General features: G+C 46.2%; 2 protein-coding genes across 5 annotated transcripts in view; both read left to right on the top strand.

The window, feature by feature from the left end:
* Positions 1 to 20,740, top strand: part of LOC119856526 (zinc finger protein 572-like) — a 568,866-nt gene that overhangs the window by 92,515 nt on the left and 455,611 nt on the right. The window lies entirely within an intron of this gene.
* FBRS (fibrosin) overlaps positions 1 to 20,740 on the top strand; it is a 32,113-nt gene that overhangs the window by 8,755 nt on the left and 2,618 nt on the right. For 2 of the 3 annotated variants that reach the window (XM_043517224.1, XM_038404028.2), the window contains exons 10-16: positions 6,420 to 6,515; positions 6,802 to 6,870; positions 6,956 to 6,985; positions 7,244 to 7,315; positions 19,745 to 19,877; positions 20,194 to 20,277; positions 20,443 to 20,526. In XM_043517224.1, coding sequence (XP_043373159.1) covers positions 6,420 to 6,515; positions 6,802 to 6,870; positions 6,956 to 6,985; positions 7,244 to 7,315; positions 19,745 to 19,877; positions 20,194 to 20,277; positions 20,443 to 20,526 — 568 coding nt within the window. The remainder of the gene's footprint in view (positions 1 to 6,419; positions 6,516 to 6,801; positions 6,871 to 6,955; positions 6,986 to 7,243; positions 7,316 to 19,744; positions 19,878 to 20,193; positions 20,278 to 20,442; positions 20,527 to 20,740) is intronic. The other variant, XM_038404029.2, reaches the window with a different exon arrangement.

The raw sequence follows: 20,740 nt of genomic DNA, 5'->3' as shown, positions 1-20,740 counted from the left end.
TACCATTAGCAGACCAAAGTAGCAAGAAAAGCTCTTCTTTGGTACCAAGGATGTAGAGGAAGCCCGCTTGGGCTCTGACCACATTTCCTTCAGCGCACTGAGACTCACAGTACCATCAGCTTGGTGCAGACTATGGACTCGGTACTGACAGCACGTTCAGTACCACAGGAGTTTAATCTTCCCTGGGACCTTGCTGTATATGAGACATCCAATTCTCCACTGCCCGTCTCCAATGTATTTTCCATACCGAGTGCATCGAGATGGCCAGTTCACCTGGTAATGACAGTTTCCCCTCGGATTTCTGCAGGCATGCCACCATTCCATAGTGAGTTTGAGGAAGAGGATCCCGATGAAGACCTTGCTTCAGTTTCCCAAATACTGATCCAGGACTCTCCTCCTCACCCCTATAGTGGCCCCTCTTCAGAAGTCTCTTATGAGTCTATGACCACTCATGGCACAAGATCGCAGCCATCCCCTCCTGTGCCTTATGCAACACCTCCTTGGCCATACTGGGACCCTTTTGGGTCTATCATTAACAATTTTCCAGGGCTTCGAGCACAACCCATCATAAAGATAGTTAACCTTCATCGCCTTCCCTCTCTAGGAGACCTGATCCTCAAGAAGAAACTCATAAACATTTAGACCTATGTTAGGGGGCTTCTTCATTCACCCTCTTACTTCCCTGGTCCTTCTCCGATGAACAGAGCAACAATACCCAAAGTCTGAAGGTGCAAACAATTCGATGTTGGGGTGACCTTCCAGCAAGCTTAAATCCAAGTTCCTTTTTCCTTATTTTTGAATCTGAACTTACTTCCTGTTTGCCCCCAATTTATATAGTAATATTCTCAGCTATACCTTAACCAGCCATTTTAGTGAAATTTACTAACCAATCCTAATGTAACATGATTAGCTAACCATTTATATCCCACCACTTTAATTAGTTTACACCCAGCAAAATTAATTACGCAGCAGACAGAAGCAATCACAAAACCAGACGGAGACCATGCATATAAACAATAGCAAAGTGGGAACTATAATGACAAAACAAAACAGAAGTGAGGATTTCACAATTACATCTATAAAGACATAAGGGTTTCCCAGCTGTGTCTAAGTGAGTTCTTACCAAACAGAAAACTATCAAACTAAATTTCCTTTTACATCTTCTAGGCTCTTGCCTTTCTCTGGAGCTGATAGATCAGATCACCTTTCTAACAGCCCTAGATTGCCTTATTTCAGTATGACTAGTTTGGAATGTGAGGATGAGGACCATACGTTTCTCAGCTTATGGCTGCTCCCACTGCTTAGCCAAAGGCCTTAGCTTAAGAACAGGGCCCCAGACTGTCACAGTGAGAGAAGGCCCTTACACAGATTCTTTCTTTTATACTTCTATAACTAGCTAAATGATAAACATATACCTAAATTCTTAAAGTATAGGCCTTTATAGATAGGCCTGAATATCTATATCCTAACAACTTAGTTGATAGAAAATCTTATTCGTCCGCCTCCTTACAACTTAAAATAACCAACTATCAGGCATTAATGGTGAAACATAGTCACTAGGGCCATACTAAATTCTCGGCCATGAAAAACACATTGTGGACCGTGAAATCTGGTCTCGTGTGCTTTTACCGTATACTATACAGACTTCATAGAGGAGACCAGCGTTTCTCAAATTGGGGGTCCTGATCCAAAAGGAAGTTGCAGGGGGTTTGCAAGGTTATTTTAGGGAGATCGGGGTAGTGCCACCCTTCTGCGCTGCCTTCAGTGCTGGGTGGCCAGAGAGCGGCAGCTGTTGGCCAGGTGCCCAGCTCTGAAGGCAGCGCCCCACCAGCAGCAGCATCCCGGAAATATTATTTACATGCCACCCTTACTTCTGCTGGCAGCGCCTCTGCCTTCAGAGTTGGGCTCCTGGCCAGCAGCCATAGCTCTCCAGCTGCCCAGTTCTGAAGGCAGCGCCGCTGCCAGCAACTGCACAGAAGTAAGGGCAGCAGTACCGCAATCCCCCCTACAATAACCTTGCGACCACCACACAACTCCTTTTTGGGTCAGGATCCCTACAATTGCAGCACTGTGAAATTTCAGATTGAAATAGCTGAAATCATATAATTAATGATTTTTAAAATCCTATGACCGTGAAATTGAGCAAAATTGACCTTGAATTTGGTAGGGCCTAATAATCATGTAAATTACACCAAACTGAACTCTTTTGTTGACCGCTCACCTGCGGAGCATAGAGAGCAATTCCAGGCAATTATTGCAGAGGGCCAGCTGCTTGCTAGAACATCACGACAAGCCTCCATCAACACTGTTGATATTGCTGCCCATTTGATCTCTGCAGTGGTAGTTCTGAGAAGGGCTTCCTGGCTTCAGCTCTGGATTTCCGAAATAAGAGCCGAATACAGTGGAAGACCTTCCTTTTGATGGTTGTAAACTGTTTGCAGGTGGGACAGATGAATCTCTGAGCACATTAAAGGACTCTAGGACTACTTTGTGTTCTCTTGGAATCTATACACCTGCCTAGAAGAGATGGTTTACCAAATCCCATACAGCTCAGATATCCCGTCCAGCTCAATTTCTGATCTCTGAGGCTGTGAGAACCATATCAGAAGACACCCAAATTCCAGAGAAGGAAGCCATCCAACTCTCAGCCCTCAGCCTTCTGCCTTCCACCTTTCCACCTCCCTGCGGCAATTCTGATGGGCTGGCCGAGATTCTGAATTACCATCCTCATCCTTACCAGCTCCACCAATTCCACTGCCTTCCTCCCTTTGGCAACCACCTTTACTTCTTCAGGCAAGTTTGGGAGTCGATCCCTACAGTCAAATAGGTTTTGGAGATCATCTCCACAGGGTTCACCATCCCCTCCACATCTGACCAATCTCCCTTCTCCATCCCTTTTCAGGGACCCCTCTCACGGGAGCTTCCTTTGTCAGGAAATAGCCTCTCCCCTACACTCGGGTGCTATAGAACCAGTTGCCATGAAGCACAGAGGAAAGGGGTTTTAGGCCAGGTACTTCCTAGTACCAAAAAAGAATGGCCCTGGGAGACCCATCCTAGATTTGAGGCTACTCAACGCTTAGGTGAAGACACAAACCCATTCAAAATGGTGACACGTGCAGTGTTAATTCCATCACTAGATCCAGGGGATTGATTCTCAGCCCTCGACCTTCAGGGTGTGCATATTGCGATCTACCCATCTCACAATAGACATTTTATTGTCAGCCAGGACCACTGTCAGTACCAGGTGCTCCCTTTCAGCCTGTCCTCTGCCCCAAGGGTCTTTTCGAAAGTCATGTCAGTAATAGCAGCACAGCTCCGCAGGAAAGGTATTTTAGGGTTCCCTTACCTGGATGATTGGCTGCTGAAGGGTCGCTCCCTGGAACTGACTTCATGGGCCACTTCTGAAGCCTCAACTTGGGCCTTCAACTGAACATTCAAAAATCCCCTTTACCCCTGTGCACAACTTAGCATTCATAGGAGCGCATCTTGATTCAGAAATAGCAAGAGCCTACCTCCTGCGCTGGTGTGTGGCCCTTTCCAACACAGCCAATATGATCCAGCTCAGCACCCAAACTTCGGTCAAGAACTGTCTTCAATTGTTGGGGCACATGGCAGCTAGTAGAACACACAAGACTCTGAATATACTGCCTTCAAGGGTGGCTCAGGAGTGTTTAGTCACCAAAAAGACACAGTTTAAATATGCTTCTTTCCATACTCACTTGCATAAAACAGTCCATCAATTATTGGAAAGACCATCATAGCCTGTGTGCAGGAGTCCCATTTGTATGTCTTTTCCCAACGGTAGTCATAATGACTGATGCCTCCATGCTAGGGTGGGGAGAGCATCTGGATGCTCACATGGCCCTAGGCAAATGGTCGTCACAAGAGACCATGCTACGCATCAGCCTCCTGGAACTCAGAGTGGTCAGATACGCCTTTCTCTGGTTTCTACCACTAATCAGGGGCAAGTACATAAAGGTCGTGATGGACAACATATGCATGTTTTATATCAACCGACAAGGAGAAGCAAGATCCCCTCCCTCTGCATTGAGGCTGTCAAGCTCTGGAGTTGGTGATTATGCAATCAGTGTGTCCTCACAGCAGCCTGTCTTCCAGGGGCGCAGAATGTGACTGTGGATACTTTCAGCAGGCACTTCTTCCAAGACCACGAGTGAGAAATAGATTCCAGCATATTACACTACATATTCTGGTAGTGGGGCACCTCTCAGATAGGTCCCAAACTGGAAAAGAATGCTCGATTGGCAAATTGAGACTTCCAATCCACCACAGTGATAAACAAGAGATGTGCCTAGTTTTGCTCCAGAGACAGACTGGGGTCACTGATTCCTGTGAGATGCCTTCATTGGTCATCGGATCTACTGCATGTATTCCCGCTGACTCCTCTGATAGCCAAAGTTCAGCTCAAAATAAAAAAGGACAGAGCCAGAGTCATCCGAATAGTTTTGATCGGACCCAGACAAACATCTTTACCTGATACAGCAGGTCGTTTGCTCACTGATCACTCTCCACATTGCTCCTCATCTGCTCTCCCAGGAAGGGCTGGAAGATCCTTCACCCCAATCTTGGAGTGCTTCCTTTTTAAAGCACTGTTGGCTCATGAGATTAGAGACTTACCTCCTCTCAGCAGGCTAAGGAGTACTGTTACATAGCAGAAAACAGTCTATTTCCTACACATACTCTCCAAAATGGACAAGATTTGTCTGTTGGTGTGACCTCTGACATATTCCACCTACCTCATCGCTGCCAGATATACTGGACTATATCCTAACGCTAAAAATTTTGAGGCTATCCGTGAGTTCCATTAGAGCCATCCCAGCTTTCCATTTTCCAATAGAGGTTATTCTGTTCTTGCCCACCCGACAATAGTGAGGTTCCTCAGGGGGCTCAGAAATCAAAATCGGTCAGTCAAGTGTCCTAATCCGATTTGGGCCCTCAATCTGGTTCTTAAATGCCTTTCAAGATCACAGTTTAAACTGAGCTACCTGCTCCATTTATCAATGAAAACAACATTCTAGGTAGCCATTCCATCGGCACAACTGGTTGGGGGACATGCCACAAAGGCCCTTTTTCACCAAATTTTTTTAAGGACAAGGTCACATTATGACCCCACCTTGAATTTTTACCTCAAGTTTCCTCTGAGTTCCATATTAACCAACCCATTCACCAGCTGATATTCCACCCTAAATCTCACCTAGATAAACAAGAAGCATTGCTGCACACCCTTGACCTTGGGAGAGCCCTGGCCTCCTATCTGGATAGGACTAACCCCTTCAGAAAGACCCCCAAATTGTGTGTCTCACTCGCAGATAGATCAAAAGGGCCTGGAGTCTATAATCAAAGACTTGCCAAGTGGATATCTGACTGCATTAATACTTTGTACAAATTTTGTAATATTCAGGCACCTCCGGACATATGAACTCACTCTACGAGGTCCATTTCCACCTCTACTATATTTCTCAAAAACATGCCCGTGATTGAAATATGTAAGGCTGATACTTGGGTTGCTATATGCACATTCACTGAACGCTTGTCAATAACTCACAACTCTGCTTCTGATGCTGTGTTTGGCTCAGCTGTACTTTCTTCCGTACTGGACTCGACTCTGAAGCCTGCCCCGGCCTTAAAGGGAATTGCTTGGTAGTCACCTGGAGTGGAGCACCCACAGGGACACTGCTCAGAGAAGAAGAGACGTTTACTCACCCTGTGCAGTAACTGTGGTCCTTCGAGATGTGTTTCCCTCCCCGCCCCCCTTCCCCTTCGCTTCAGAGTTCTCTGCTATGGGGCTTCATGGTAGAGATGGAGCTGAGGGCGGTTTGCCCGTGCAGTGCTATATGACAACGGCCCGGGGCACTTCTATGAGAAATCTCCAATCAAAGACAAGGGGGCGCAAGCACACCTAGAGTGCAGCACCCGGAGTGGGACACATCTCAAAGAACCACAATTACTGTCCAGGGTGAGCAACTGTTTCTTCTTGGGGGCTGGCTGTAATGGTGGGGAACAGGGCTGTGTCTCAGTGCTGGGAGTTCCCAGGGGTTAGAATGTGGGCTGTGTCTCAGTGCCACGGTGTCTCGGCAGCTGGGATATAGCCGGAGGACAAGATCGTGTCTCGGTGCTGGGGCATAGCGGTGGGGGACAGAGCTGTGTCTTGGGGCTGGGGGTTCATGGGGATTGGGATATAACCAGGAGGATGGGGACATGTGTCAGTGCTGGGGATTCCCAGGTGCTGGGATATAGTGTGGGCAGGGGAGGCTGGGCCATGTTGTAGTGCTGGGTGTTCCCAGGTGTTGAGGTCCGAGGTCCTAGGGTGTTCCTTATTCCCCAGGGGCTAGGAGACCCCTGCAGCGATGGTGCTTCCGTTTCCACTCAGTGAGCTCTCCATGCCCTCTCTCTCCTCCTAGTTCTATTCCACATTCCCTCCCACCGTGTCTGGGATCCCACCTGTCCTGCCCCCTGCTGTTTCCTTTGGCTCCCTGCAGGGGGCTTTTCAGCCTAAGGTGAGTGGGGAAGTAGACCTTGTCCATTCCCAGCTCTGGGAGGGGAATGGGGCCTAGAGGGTTAAAGCTGGGGGGAAGGAGGGGTTAGCGGCTGGGAGCCAGGATTCGTGGGTTCTATCCCCGCTCTGGCAGGCGAGTGGGATCTCATGGATTGGAGCAGGGGGGCTGGGAGTCTAGGCGATTGTGGGGGAGGGATGGGAGGGAGGACTCTATCCTGGCTTTGGCTCTGGCTGTGGTAGGGGGATTTGTTTGTTTGTAGCTTCCTGACGCCCTGTTCTCTCCCCAGAGCACTAACCCAGAGCTGCCATCGCGGCTGGGAGCTGTCGCCCCCTCTTTATCCCAGAAAGGGGGTCAGGTGAGCAGGGCAGTGGGCTGGCTGCGTGGCGTGGGGGTGTGGTCATGGATCCCTCTCTAACTGCCCGCTCTCTGTCTTTTTGTAGCTCACGGACCCTTTCAGACCCTCCCTGAGGGTAAGTAACCACGGGTACCAATCCTGTAACTTCACTTGTTGCAGCAGGGTGTGCTGTGAGAAATGGGTCATGGGGGGAATAGGCCAGTATGTGCCCAGCAGGGGGCGCTGGGAGGAATGGGTCATGGGGCAGGGGAATAGCCCATCTTGTGCCCAGCAGGGGGCGCTGTGGGGAATGGGTCACAGAGGGGGAATAGCCCAGGCGGGGGCACTGCCCTGGTGTGTCCCAGGAGCTGATGCTTTCCCATCTTTCTTGTAGAAGCCTGGCAAATGGTGCTCCATGCACGTCCGCGTGGCCTACATGATCCTGCGGCACCAGGAGAGGATGAAGGTAGAGTCATGGTGGTGCCCTTTCTAGGCCCCAGTGGGCACTGCAGGGGACAGCAGATCCTGACCAGTAGCGCCCCCTGCAGTACCAGTGCTGGGCGAGAGCACAATTGGGATCCTGCACTCATAGTCTGGGAGCATAATGTAGTAAAAACTCATTCTGGGGGCACCTTAGCTATAGAAAGGCAAGAAAGGTGTCAGCTGAGTCTTAACTATCTCCAGAATTATCAATTCAGTGGTTTAACCCTCTGCGGCATGGCAGGGGGCACTTGTTGCCCCCGCCTCCAGATCTAGAGCCTCCAGTTGGTGGGAATTTTGTTAATAATGAGTTCATTTGGGTATCATTCAAAAGCCCTTTCTCCCTCTAACACAACAGTACCAAACTTAACAAACCTAGAGCATTTAAATGGATCCGGTCAAACTAACCTGATTTTTGAATGAGATTACAAGTTTGATCAATAAAGGTAACAGGTTTTATTTAATTGTACTTTAACCGGGGATGTGTTGGTTACATAAAAAAGACATGGTTCTTTGGTAATTCTAGGGAAGTTAGCCTTGACATGTAGGACTGAAAACATGTTTTCATCAGTCATCATTGGGGTCCTCTCTGTCTAGGCACGTTGTCACACTGATCCTAGTTTGTGCCGCACTCTCACGTCTCTGTACAGGCTGCTGGCTAGACATTTGTAGGGTGATGAGTATCTGGGCTGTGCATATGAGCATTTGATTAGCTAAGGATGGATTCAGGAGCACGCGGTATTTTACACACAACTGGTGTGGTCTCCTCCTCTCAGGCACAGATGGAGCGGGTAGTTTTGAATGCACATGATCATCTTTGAGCCATTCCATGCTTGATGATTTGCACTTCTGGTAGCAGGTATAAATGCACCCCTTGTCGGTGGCAATTTATGTCTGTTGGTCTGCTTCTTGGAAAACATCCACGCTGTAACTCTGCAAGTGTCGTAATGTTGATCTTCAAATGGTAAACTCGGCATGTGAACACCTCCAGTGCACTTATGACATAAGAATGGCCATACTGGGTCAGACCAATGGTTCACCTAGCCCAGTAGCCTGTCTTTCGACTGTGGGCAATGCCAGGTGCTTCAAAGAGAATGAACAGAACAGATAGTCATCACATGATCCATCCCCGGTTCTCCAGTCCCAGCATCTGGCAGTTAGAGACTTAGGGACACTCAGAGCGTGGGGTTGTATACTTGGCTATCATGGCTAATAGTCATCGCTAGACCTATCCTCCATGAACTTATCTAATTAAATTATTTTTTTTAATCCATTTATATTTTTTGCCTTCATAACATCCCCTGGCAATGAGCTCTGCACGTTGACTGACTGTGTTGTGTGAAGTACTTCCTTTTGTTTTGTATTAAACCTGCTGCCTATGCATTTCATTGGGTGACCCCTGGTTCTTGTGTTATGTGCAGGGGGAAAAAACACTTCCTTATTCACTTTCTCTCATATCCCCCCTTGGTCATCTCTTTTCCAAGTTAAATAGTCCCAGTCTTTTAACTCTCCTCATAGGGAAGCTGTTCCATACCCCTAATTATTTTTGTTTCATTTCTCTGTACCTTTTCCAATTCTAATATGTCTTTTTTTGAGATTGGGTGACCAGAACTGCATGCATATTCAAGGTGTGAACATACCATGGATGTATATAGCGGTATTTTGGTATTTAGTGTGTTATCGATCCCTTTCCTAATGGTTATTAACATTCTGGTTGCTTTTTTGACTACCGCTGTACATTGAGAGGATGTTTTCAGAGAACTATCCACAATGACTCCAAGATCCCTTTCTTGAATGGTAATAGCTAGTTTAGACCCCATCATTTTATATGTATAGTTAGGATTATGTTTTCCAATGTGCATTTGCATTTATCAACATTGAATTTCAACTGTCATTTTGTCGCCTAGTCAGCCAAGTTTTGTTTGATTCCTTTGTATTGCTTCGGAGTCTGCTTTGGACTTCAGTAATTTTGAATCATCTGCAAATTTTGCCACCTCACCGTTTACCCCTTTTTCCAGATCATTTCTGAATATGTTGACAGGCACTGGTCCCAGTACAGACCCCTGGGGGACCCCACTATTTACCTCCCTCCATTCTGAAAACTGACCATTTATTCCTACCCTTTGCTTCCTGTCTTTTAACCAGTTACTAGTCCATGAGAGGACCCTCCCTCTTATCCCGTGGCAGCTTAGCTTGCTTAAGAATCTTTGGTGAGGGGCCTTGTCAAATGTTTTCTAAAAGTCTAAGTAAGCTATATCCACCCTTGTCCACTTGCTTGTTGACCCCCTCAAAGAATTCTAGTAGATTGGTGAGGAATGATTTCCCTTTACAAAAGCCATGTTGACTCTTCCCCCAACAAATCATGTTCATCCATGTGTTTGATAATTCTGTTCTCTACTATAGTTTCAAACAATTTGCCCAGTATTGAAGTTAAGCTTACCAGCCTGTAATTGCCAGCATTGGCTCGGGAGCCTTTTTTAAAAATTGGCATCACATTAGCTATCCTCCAGTCATCTGGTACAGAAACTGATTTAAATGATAGGTTACAAACTACAGTTAGTAGTTCTGCAATTTCATATTTGAGTTCCTTCAGAACTCTTGGATGAATACCATCTGGTCCTGGTGACTTATTACTGTGTAACTTATCGGTTTGTTCCCAAACCTCCTCTATTGATGACTTAATCTGGGACAGTTCTTAAGATTTGTCACCTAAAAAGAATGGCTCAAGTGTGTGGATCTCCCTCATATCTTCTGAAATGAAAACCAATGCAAAGAATTAATTTAGCTTCTCCTCAATGTCCTTATCTTCCTTGTGTGCTCCTTTAGCACCTTGATCCTCCAGTGGCCTCACTTTTAGCAGGCTTCCTGCTTCTGATATACTTAAAAAAATATTTGGCTGTTAGTTTTTGTGTCTTTTGCTAGTTGCTCTTCAAATTCTTTTTTGGCCTGCCTAATTATATTTTTATGCTTTATTTGCCAGAGTTTGTTCCTTTTTTATTTTCCTCATTTGACCTCCAACTTTTAAAGAATGCCTTTTTGCTTCTAACTACTTCTTTTACTCTGTTTAACCACGGTGGCATTTTTTGGGTCCTCTTACTATTCTTTTTAATTTAGAGTATACATTTAATTTGAGCCTCTATTTTTTTTTTTTAAAAGTTTCCCTGCAGCTTGCAGGCATTTTATTCTTGTGACTGTTTTTTTTAATTTCAGTTTAACTAGCTTCCTCATTTTTGTATAGTTCCCCTTTCTGAATCTAAATACCACTGTGGTGGGTTTCTTTGGTATTTCTCTTCCTTCCTTCCCCCCCCACCCCCGGATGTCAAATTTAATTATGTTATGGTCACTATTACTGAATGGTTCAGTTATAGTCACTTCTTGGACCAGATCCTGTGTTCCACATAGGACTAAATCAAGAATTGTCTCTTCCCTTGTGGGTTCTATGACTACGTGCTCCAAGAAGCAGTCATTAATGGTGTCTAGAAGCGTTATTTCTGCATCCCATCCTGAGGTGAATGTACCCAGTCAATATAGGGATGGTTTAAAATCCCCCATATTATTGAGGATTTTTTCTATTTTAATAGCTTTTTTAATTTCCCTGAACACTTTACAGTCACCATCCCTGGTCCGGTGGTCCGGTGGTCCAGGGCCGTCCTTACCCATACGCAAATTTGGGGCACCAGATTTCCTGGTGACCTGCGCAGCTGTGTGCTGCTCCAGCCCCTGCTCTGGCTCTTCCCGCCCTGCCCCGCTCCGCCCCCGCCTCCTCCCGCCCCTGCTCTGCCCCAGCCCTGCCCCCACTCCCCTGAGCTCTTCAGCAGGGCTGGGCCTGCACTCACCAGTGACAAAAAGTGCAGTGACCTGGCCCCAGCCATGCCACTGGTGAGTGCTGGGGGGGTGGTTCCTCCCTGCCCCCCAAGGGCCCCAGAATTGCTAGGGACGGCCCTGAGTATATCCCTACTGCTATACTTTTATTACTCAAGCACGGAATTTCTGTCCATAGAGATTCTATAGTACAGTTTATTTCATTTAAGATGTTTACTATATTTGACTCTGTGCTTTCTTTCACATATAGTGCCTCTTCTCTACCAGCACGACCTATTCTGTCACTCCGATATATTTTGCACACTGGAATTACCTTGTCCCATTCATTGTCATTGTTCCACCAAGTTTCTGTGATGCCTATAATATCAATATCCTCATTTAATACTAGGCACTCAAATTCACCCATTTTAGTATTTAGACGTCTACCATTTATATACAAGTACTTATAAAATGTGTCACTTTCTAGTTGTCTGCCTTCATGTGATGTACTTGAACGGGACTCCTTTTCATTTGACTTAAAAGAAAAGGAGTACTTGTGGCACCTTAAAGACTAACAAATTTATTTGAGCATAAGTTTTCATGAGCTCGCAAAAGCTTATGCTCAAATAAATTTGTTAGTCTCTAAGATGCCACAAGTACTCCTTTTCTTTTTGCGGATACAGAATAACACGACTGCTACTCTGAAACTTTTCATTTGACTGTTTCTCTTGCGTTCCTACCTGTACTTTATCAACTTCTATTCTCAACTCCTTACTAGAATATAGAGAATCCCAGTTAATAGATTCTCCCCATGGGATGTCTCCGTCCAAACCGTGTGCTCCTCTGCACCTGTTGGCTTTTCTCCAGCCTTTAGTTTAAAAACCTCATCCGTGACTGTCACAGCTGTTTCGAGCACCTTTGGACAAGGAGAGAGGTGAATTAAATGCCTTCCAGTAAGATAATTTGGTCTTCCCAGTCAACCTTCCAGTAGTGTCACATCTTGAAAGGGCATGGAAATGTGCCAGTGTGTAGCATATAATGGTCCGAGTGATAGGAACACCTCTCTGAGGGATATACAGCGATTCTGTTCCCCAGAAGAAGCAGGCACAAAAGCAGAAGCTAGGACATCTGTGTCTTGTGCAAAACTTTCTGGAGTTTAGTAGCACGTCTTTCTCTGTGGCTTTGATGGCATGCAAGATCATTTTAACCTCAGCCACCTCATGGGAACTATGAAGAGACTCCACTGAACAGTGCAAGGCAGCAGGTTCATTACACCATACAATCATGATATTCTTCCATCAGTTCTTTGCATGCTGGAGCATTGTCCCTGCAATGTACACTGTTAACTCCTCCTTCGTGCAAGTACGAGACTGAAGATTCTTCATTGTGAAAGTGGAGTCAATTATTTTGTATTAGACAGGGGCAGTATCTCCTTTCTGGTAATATTGTTAATTGATTCCCCCGCGTACATGTCAAACCTGAGCTGGAGTTTATCATAGGTCCAGTATTTTCTCTATAGCCCCATAATGAAATGTTCAGCCAAACCTTGGCAGGTGTTACCAGGTTCTGGTTTGTCAGGACCTTGTACCTCAGCCATACCATCTCTGATTGCTATGCTGAATGGCCTCTGCTGCCATAAGGCACCAGTCACATTGTCAGTAGGTGCTGGCTGAGGAAGCCCAGATGAGATGTGCATTAGTTTGCTTCTTGTCTGGTACATATGCATTGTTCTATCACGTTCAAATGTAGATTGTGGTATCATGAAGAACTCGTACGTTCCCAAAGTCTCATGTAGATCAACATCAAGCTGCAATCTGGACACAGCCAGGAGAGGAGCAAACAGTGACCTGTTTGGTTAGCCTTTCACGCTGACTTCCTTCTTGTGTTTGAGCACAGCTTTAGTCTGCTGGTCTTGATTGGAGCCTATAGATTGACATGGTCTTGGATAAGTGTTTGGGTGTTGAAGTCTTCATGAACGTCATGGCCCACAGTATCCATTTGACCAAAATCTTTAGCTATATCATCCCTGAAGGCTGCTATTCCTGAGCTCCAGTCCATTATATGCAAATGGATTGCCAGTGCAAGTAAGCTCATCATGTAGCTTTACAGTTACCCCTTCTTGGCATTTAACAACATCTAACGAATCCAGATGGTGCTTGGCTACTTCTGGGGAAGTCATCCCAGCCATGCTTAATGTTTCGTTCGAAATTCGATGGGAGTCCTGTCATTGTGAGAGAAACCAGGAAAGAGCATTTGGATGCTGTTATGCCCACCAAACCCCCAGTGACTTTCAGTGCTCTGTTTTCTTGTTCTAGTTCTTCGTCTGAATCAAGTGTACAGAAAGGAACTGGTGACCTTTTAACAACCCAAATTCCTTTTCTAAATTCCTCCTGTATTTTCTACATCTCTTATTTCAGCAAGGAACTAGGCAACCATCACAGAATATTTCGATACTTTAGATGTATTCAAGTAGGCAGGGCCCGATGAAAATCAGTTTGTAAGCACCTGGAGGATAATAGGGTTATAAGGACTAGCCAGCATGGGTTTAGAACATAAGAATGGCCATTCTGGGTCAGACCAAAGGTCGGTCCAGCCCAGTATCCTGTCTACCGACAGTGGCCAATGCCAGATGCCCCAGAGGGAGTGAACCTAACAGGTAATGATCAAGTGATCTCTATCCTGCCATCCATCACTTCCCTCTGACAAACAGAGGCTAGGGACACTATTCCTTACCCATCCTGGTTAATAGCCATTAGTGGACTTAACCTACATGAATTTATCCAGTTCTCTTTTAAACCCTGTTATAGTCCTGGTCTTCACAGCTTCTTCAGGCAAGGAGTTCCACAGGTTGACAGTGCGCTGTTTGAAGAAGAACTTCCTTTTATTTGTTTTAAACCTGCTACCTATTAATTTCATTTGGTGGCCCCTAGTTCTTATAGAAGGAAGCAAGTAAATAACTTTTCCTTATTCACTTTCTCCATACCAGTCATGATTTTATATACCTCTATCATATCCACCCCTTAGTCTCCTCTTTTCCAAGCTGAAAAGTCCTAGCCTCTTTAATCTCTCCTCATATGGGACCCATTCCAAACCCCTAATCATTTTAGTTGCCCTTTTCTGAACCTTTTCTAATGCCAGTATATCTTTTTGAGATGAGGGGACCACATCTGTACGCACTATTCAAGATATGGGCGTACCATGGATTTATAAGGGCAATAAAATATTATCCATCTTATCTCTATCCCTTTTTTAAATTATTCCTAACATCCCATTTGCTTTTTTGACTGCCGCTGCACGCTTGTGGACGTCTTCAGAGAATTATCCACAATGACTCCAAGATCTTCCTCCTGATTAGTTGTAGCAAAATTAGCCTCCATCATATTGTATGTATAGTTGGGGTTATTTTTTCCAATGTGCATTACTTTACATTTATCCACATTACATTTCATTTGCCATTTTGTTGCCCAAATACTTAGTTTTGTGAGATCTTTTTCAGTCTGCTTTGGTCTTAACTGTCTTGAGCAGTTTAGTATCATCTGCAAACTTTGCCACCTCACTGTTTACCCCTTTCTCCAGATCATTTATGAATAAGTTGAATAGAATCATAGAATCATAGAATCATAGAATATCAGGGTTGGAAGGGACCCCAGAAGGTCATCTAGTCCAACCCCCTGCTCAAAGCAGGACCAAGTCCCAGTTAAAATAGGATTGGTCCTAGGACTGACCCTTGGGGAACACCACTAGTTACCCCTCTCCATTCTGAAAATTTACCATTTATTCCTACCCTTTGTTCCCTGTCTTTTAACCAGCTCTCAATCCATGAAAGGAGCTTCCCTCTTATCCCATGGCAACTTAATTTCCACAAGAGCCTTTGGTGAGGGACCTTGTCAAAGGCTTTCTGGAAATCTAAGTACACTATATCCACCGGATCGCCATTGTCCACGTGTTTGTTGACCCCTTCAAAGAACTCTAATAGATTACAGAGTAGCAGCCATGTTAGTCTGTATTCGCAAAAAAGAAAAGGAGTACTTATGGCACCTTAGAGACTAACACATTTATTTGAGCATAAGCTTTCGTGAGCTACAACTCACTTCATCGGATGCATTCAGTGGAAAATACAGTGGGGAGATTTATATACACACAAAGAGAACATGAAACAATGGGTTTTATCATACACGCTGTAAGGAGAGTGATCACTTAAGATGAGCTATTACCAGCGGGAAGGAGGAAAACCTTTTGTAGTGAAGGAGGAAAATCTTTTGTACTGTCTAATAGATTAGTAAGACATGATTTCTCTTTACAGAAACCATGTTGACTTTTTCCCAACAATTTATGTTCTTCTACGTGTCTGACAATTTTATTCTTTACTATTGTTTCAACTAATTTGTCTGGTACTGACGTTAGACTTACTGATCTGTAAGTGTCAGGATCACCTCTAGAGCCCTTCTTAAATATTGGCATTACATTAGCTATCTTCCAGTCATTGGGTACAGAAGCTGATTTAAAGGACAGGTTACAAACCATGGTGGTTAGTGCCGCAATTTCACATTTGAGTTCTTTCAGAACTCTTGGGTGAATGCCATCTGGTCCCGCTGACTTGTTACTGTTCAGTTTATCAATTCATTCCAAAACCTCCTCTAGTGACATTTCAATCTGTGACCATTCCTCAGATTTGTCACCTACAAAAAACGGCTCAGGTTTGAGAATCTCCCTAACGTCCTCAGCCATGAAGACTGAAGCAAAGAATTTGTTTAGTTTCTCTTCAATGACTTTGTCTTTAAGTGCTCCTTTTGTATCTCGATCGTCCAGGGGCCCCACTGGTTATTTAGCAGGCTTCCTGCTTCTGATGTACTTAAAAACATTTTGTTATTACCTTTTGAGTTTTTGGCTAGCTGTTCTTCAGACTCCTTTTTTGGCTTTTCTAATTACATTTTTACATTTAATTTGGCAGTGTTTATGCTCCTTTCTATTTACCTCACTAGGATTTGACTTCTACTTTTTAAAAGATGCCTTTTATCTCTGTTAAGCTTCGGTGGCTCTTTTTAGTTCTTTTACTGTGTTTTTAATTTGGGGTATACATTTAAATTGGGCCTCTATTATGTGTCTTTGAAAAGTATCCATGCAGCTTGCAGGGATTTCACTCTAGTCACTGTACCTTTTAATTTCTGTTTAACTAACCCCCTCATTTTTGCATAGTTCCCCTTTCTGAAATTAAATGCCACAGTGTTGGGCTGTTGAGGTGTTCTTCCCACCACTGGAATGTTAAATGTTATATGACAGTCACTGTTTCCAAGCGGTCCTGTTATAGTTACCTGTTGGACCAGATCCTGCACTCCGTTCAGGACCAGATCGAGAGTTGCATCTCCCCTTGTGGGTTCCTGTACCAGCTGCTCCAAGAAGCAGTTATTTAAAGTATCGAGAAATTTTGTCTCTGCATTTCGTCCTGAGGTGACATGTACCCAGTCCAATATGGGGATAATTGAAATCCCCTGCTATTATTGAATTTTTATTTGATAGCCTCGCTAATCTCCCTCAGCATTTCATCGTCACTATCACTGTCCTGGTCAGGTGGTTGATAATAGATTGCTACTGTTAATATTCTTATTAGAGCATGGAATTACTATCCATAGAGATTCTAGGAACATGTGGATTCATTTAAAAGTTTTATTAATTTGATTCTACATTTTCTTTCACACATAGTGCCTGCATTCTCTCTTACAGCTACCTAGGTTAATGATAGGGTTTTTGTTAAAAACCTTTAAACTAAACTATAATCAAAACTTCTTGATTTAAAGAATGGCAGTGTACCTCGTCCCCTTTCCAAACTCCCTCTCGAAACTCCCGTTAGCGGTCCCTGGTCGCAAAGCTCCCTCGGGCTTTCTCACTGCTTTCTCAAGCCTGGGCGTTCTTGATAGCCCTGCCCCCTGACTGAGGCTCAGACAATGAACAGAGGCTTCTAGAATTCAAACTTTGTTTAGAAGCTCACAGCTTCCAGCTGCCGGCCATAGCACATGATCCTTCAAACAAACAGACAAACACAAGCTCAGCACGCAGCAAATAACCCCCAAACACAAACCCGCACTACAGACAGCCACTTACCCCAAAGGTCCCATATTGCTCCTCCTTCACCTGGAGAACTCCCTCTCAAAATTCCCTATTCCGCAAAAGCAAAAACAAATAATGCCAGACTAAACTAATTTCCTTCAAGATGTGACATATCTTGATTTTAGTAAGGCTTTTAATATAGTCCATCGGACATTCTCATACGCAAACTAGGGTAATGTGGTCTAGATGAAATTACCATGAGGTGGAAAGATTGTAGTCAAAGATTAGTTATCAATGGTTTGCAGGCAAACTGGGAGGGTGTATTTAGCGGTGTCCTATAGGAGTCATTCTTGGGTCTGATACTAGTCAATATTTTCATTAATGACTTGGATAATGGAGTGGAGACTATGCTTATAAATTTTGCAGATGTCACCAAGCTGGGAGGGGTTACAAGCCCTTTGGAGGACCGGATTAGAATTCAAAACATTGACAAATTAGAGAATTTGTCTGAATTCAACAAGATGAAATTTAATAAAGATGAGTGCAAAGTACTTCACGTAGGAAGGAAAAATCCAAGGCCTAATATGGGGAATAACTGGGTGGTTGCACTGTTGAAAGGATCTGGGGGTTGGAGTGTTTTACAAATTGAATGAGTCAAGAATGTGATGTAGCTGTGAAAAAGGCTAATATTGTTCTGGGGTGTATTAACAGGAGTGTCATATCTAAGACAAGGGAGGTAATTGTCCCCCACTACTCTGCACTGGTGAGGCCTTAGCTGGAGTACTATGTCTAGTTCTGAGTGCTGTGCATTAGGAAAGTTGTGGACAAATTGGAGAGAATCCAGAGGAGAACAACAAAAATGATTAAAAAGTTTTAAAACACCTGACCTAGGAGGAAAGGTTTAAAAAAAACTGGTCATGTTATTCTTGAGCAAAAAGTCAACTGAGAGAAGACTTGCTAACCATCTTCGAATATGGTAGGGGCTGTTATGAAAAGGACTATGATCAGTTGTTCTCCGTGTCCTCTGAAGGTAGGACAAGAAGCAATGGGCTTAAACTGCAGCCAGGGCGATGTAGGTTAGATATTAGGAAAACCTTTCTAACGCTAAGGGTCGTGAAGCTCTGGACCGGGCTTCTGAGGGAGGTTGTGGAATCCCTTCCACTGAGGTTTCAAATGGGTTTGGACAAACCCCTGTCTGCGATGGTCCAGGTTTACTCCGTCAAGGGCACCAGAACCTTTGTAGAAGTGGACGGGAGAGGGGGCAGGCGACATATAACTGTGGGGAGTGGGGAACTACAATTGAAAGGGGGTTTTTTGGCAGGGAGGGCATGTGACCACCTCAGCAAGCTGCTGCTTCCTCCCTCCCTGGGCTGCAGGGACACATGGACAGTGCAGCTGCCAAGGGGAGCGCTGCCTCCTTGCTGCTGGTTATCCCACCCAGAGGTGTTCTAAGAAATCTGGGGGTCCACATAACCCTGTGTGCCCCCTGACATGTTGCCTCTGGAAGGCCAAAGTGGATTCCTGTGTCCCTTCTCCCCTCAGCCTTGCACTCCCCTCCTGCACCCCCCCTCATGTGGCATCCCTTGCCCTCCAGGCACTTGGTGCAGCTGGTCTTCTACCTCCAGCAGCTGCAGGGAGCTCGCTGGGAACCAGCCACATAGCCTGTCCCCCTGCCTTTCCCACGGGCCGCCACCTGCAGCACCATGATCAGCGCCCCTGCTGGTGCTGCTCCACACTTGCCCGAGGCTTGCAGTTTGTGGATGGAGCCCAGTGACTTGTGACTGGATGTCTTAACCAGCGCCCCATTACACCTCTTTTCGTGTAATAATCCAGGCTGATAACAATGATGATCGACACCACTGAACCACTTCTCTTTTGCTGATGACGCCAAATCAATGGGAAGCTCTCCTTCCCTCTCTTGAAACCTTAGAAAAATGAATCCGGTCTCCTAGTATGAGCATTAACTGCTACCACGGCATTGTCAGGCGAGGGCCCCAGTTTCACTTGGGGAGGGCTGCATGTTTCACATCCCTGGGTTAAAGTAGAATTAAAAAACCCCTTGGGTTTATCAATATTTTTCCTCTAACCCAAGACTAAATAATTGTTTAGGTCTGACCCGTTGTGTGCGGGGAGAAAGGGCTTTTGAATGATACCCCACTCGACCCATTGCTGGTGACGTATTATCAAAACTTCCACCAACCAGAGGACCTGGAGCTGGCGGGGGATTGTGAGTCCCTCGCAGAGGGTGACAGCTGTGAAATGAGGATTCTGTAGTTTTTTGTTTTTTTTTTTTAACGAATCCGATGACCCCTCCCTCACCTTTCTGCCATTAACTTTCCCCAGAATTACATGTGCTCCCAGACTGTCAGCTCTGGCCCATGGTTCCCAGAACTCCAGGAGGGCCCGTTCCCTAGCACCGAGGAACATGAGCTCAGGGACAGATGCCATAGGGAGCCCTGGGGAGTAACCATTGGGGGCGACCCTGCCTGGGTGGGGGTGGGCTAGATGGGCCCTGTGAGATGCAGTTAGGTCCCCCCCTTTGCTGACCTCCTTTCTCCCCTCTCCCCAGCTGATGCAGGGTGATCCCCACAAGCTGGATTTCCGGAACGACCTGATCACCTGCCTTCCTGGCACAGGGACCTTTGGAAGTCTGGCTCATGGGCAGGAGCTCACGCGCCCCGCCACGCTCTTTACCCCCACAGGTCAGCGCCTTCCAGGCCCCAAGATCCTGCAGCCACTGCCCCCTCCCAGCCCTGGGTACCCAGGTTATTGGGAAAACTGGGCATAAGGGTGCCATGGGAGTTGGAGGCCTATCTGGGGAAGGGGATACCAGGCTGGTGGGGTACTTGGGGACATTGGAGCCGATTGGGGGAAGGAAGAGATAGGCGACCCAGGGCTGTGGGGTGTTGGGACTCAGGCTTGGGGGCGGGAGGGAGGGAGATGATCTAACCAAGGGCTGTGGGCCTGCTGGGGACAAACTCCTCTCAGCCAATCTAATGCTCTTTCTGTCCTCCCCAGGCGCCGTCCATGCGAGCTCTGGTGCCTCCTTTGGGCCCCCCAGCGCGCCACACAGCTCTTTCCTGGGCCCCAGCGCACACCTTGGTAAGAGCTGGGGGCGGGGTACAGGGCACCAGGACTAGGCATGGAGTCAGGGGCTGCACATGAGGCACGGGGGCTGTGCGGTGCACACCAGGGGTGGGGCACGAGGGCCCGGGGGGGCATTGCTGCGCTCATTCACCCTTCCCTTTCCTCCTTCTTGCCTTTCAGATCCTTTCAGCCGCCCCACCAGCTTCGCCGCGCTGGGGGCGCTCTCCAACGGGGCCTTCGGGGGCCTGGGGAACCCCGCCTTCAGTGAGTAGAGGGGGCGGGGCCACAGGCATGAGGGCGGACTCCGGTGCTGGGAAGGAGGGAGGGCTGTTCTATGCCCCATGTGGGGTGACCCCTCTGGGCCAAAGCCCACCTGGGAGGGAGCAGGACCTGTGCGGTGAGAGGCTGGGGGTGGAGCCGGTGAGGGAAAAGTTGTGGAGCCGAGTGAGCTCTCGGGAGTGAGACCCCCATGTGAGAG

The sequence above is a fragment of the Dermochelys coriacea genome, chromosome 6, assembly GCF_009764565.3.
Source record: "Dermochelys coriacea isolate rDerCor1 chromosome 6, rDerCor1.pri.v4, whole genome shotgun sequence".
NCBI classification, from domain to species: domain Eukaryota; kingdom Metazoa; phylum Chordata; order Testudines; family Dermochelyidae; genus Dermochelys; species Dermochelys coriacea.
This window is presented reverse-complemented; position numbering and strand designations above follow the sequence as displayed.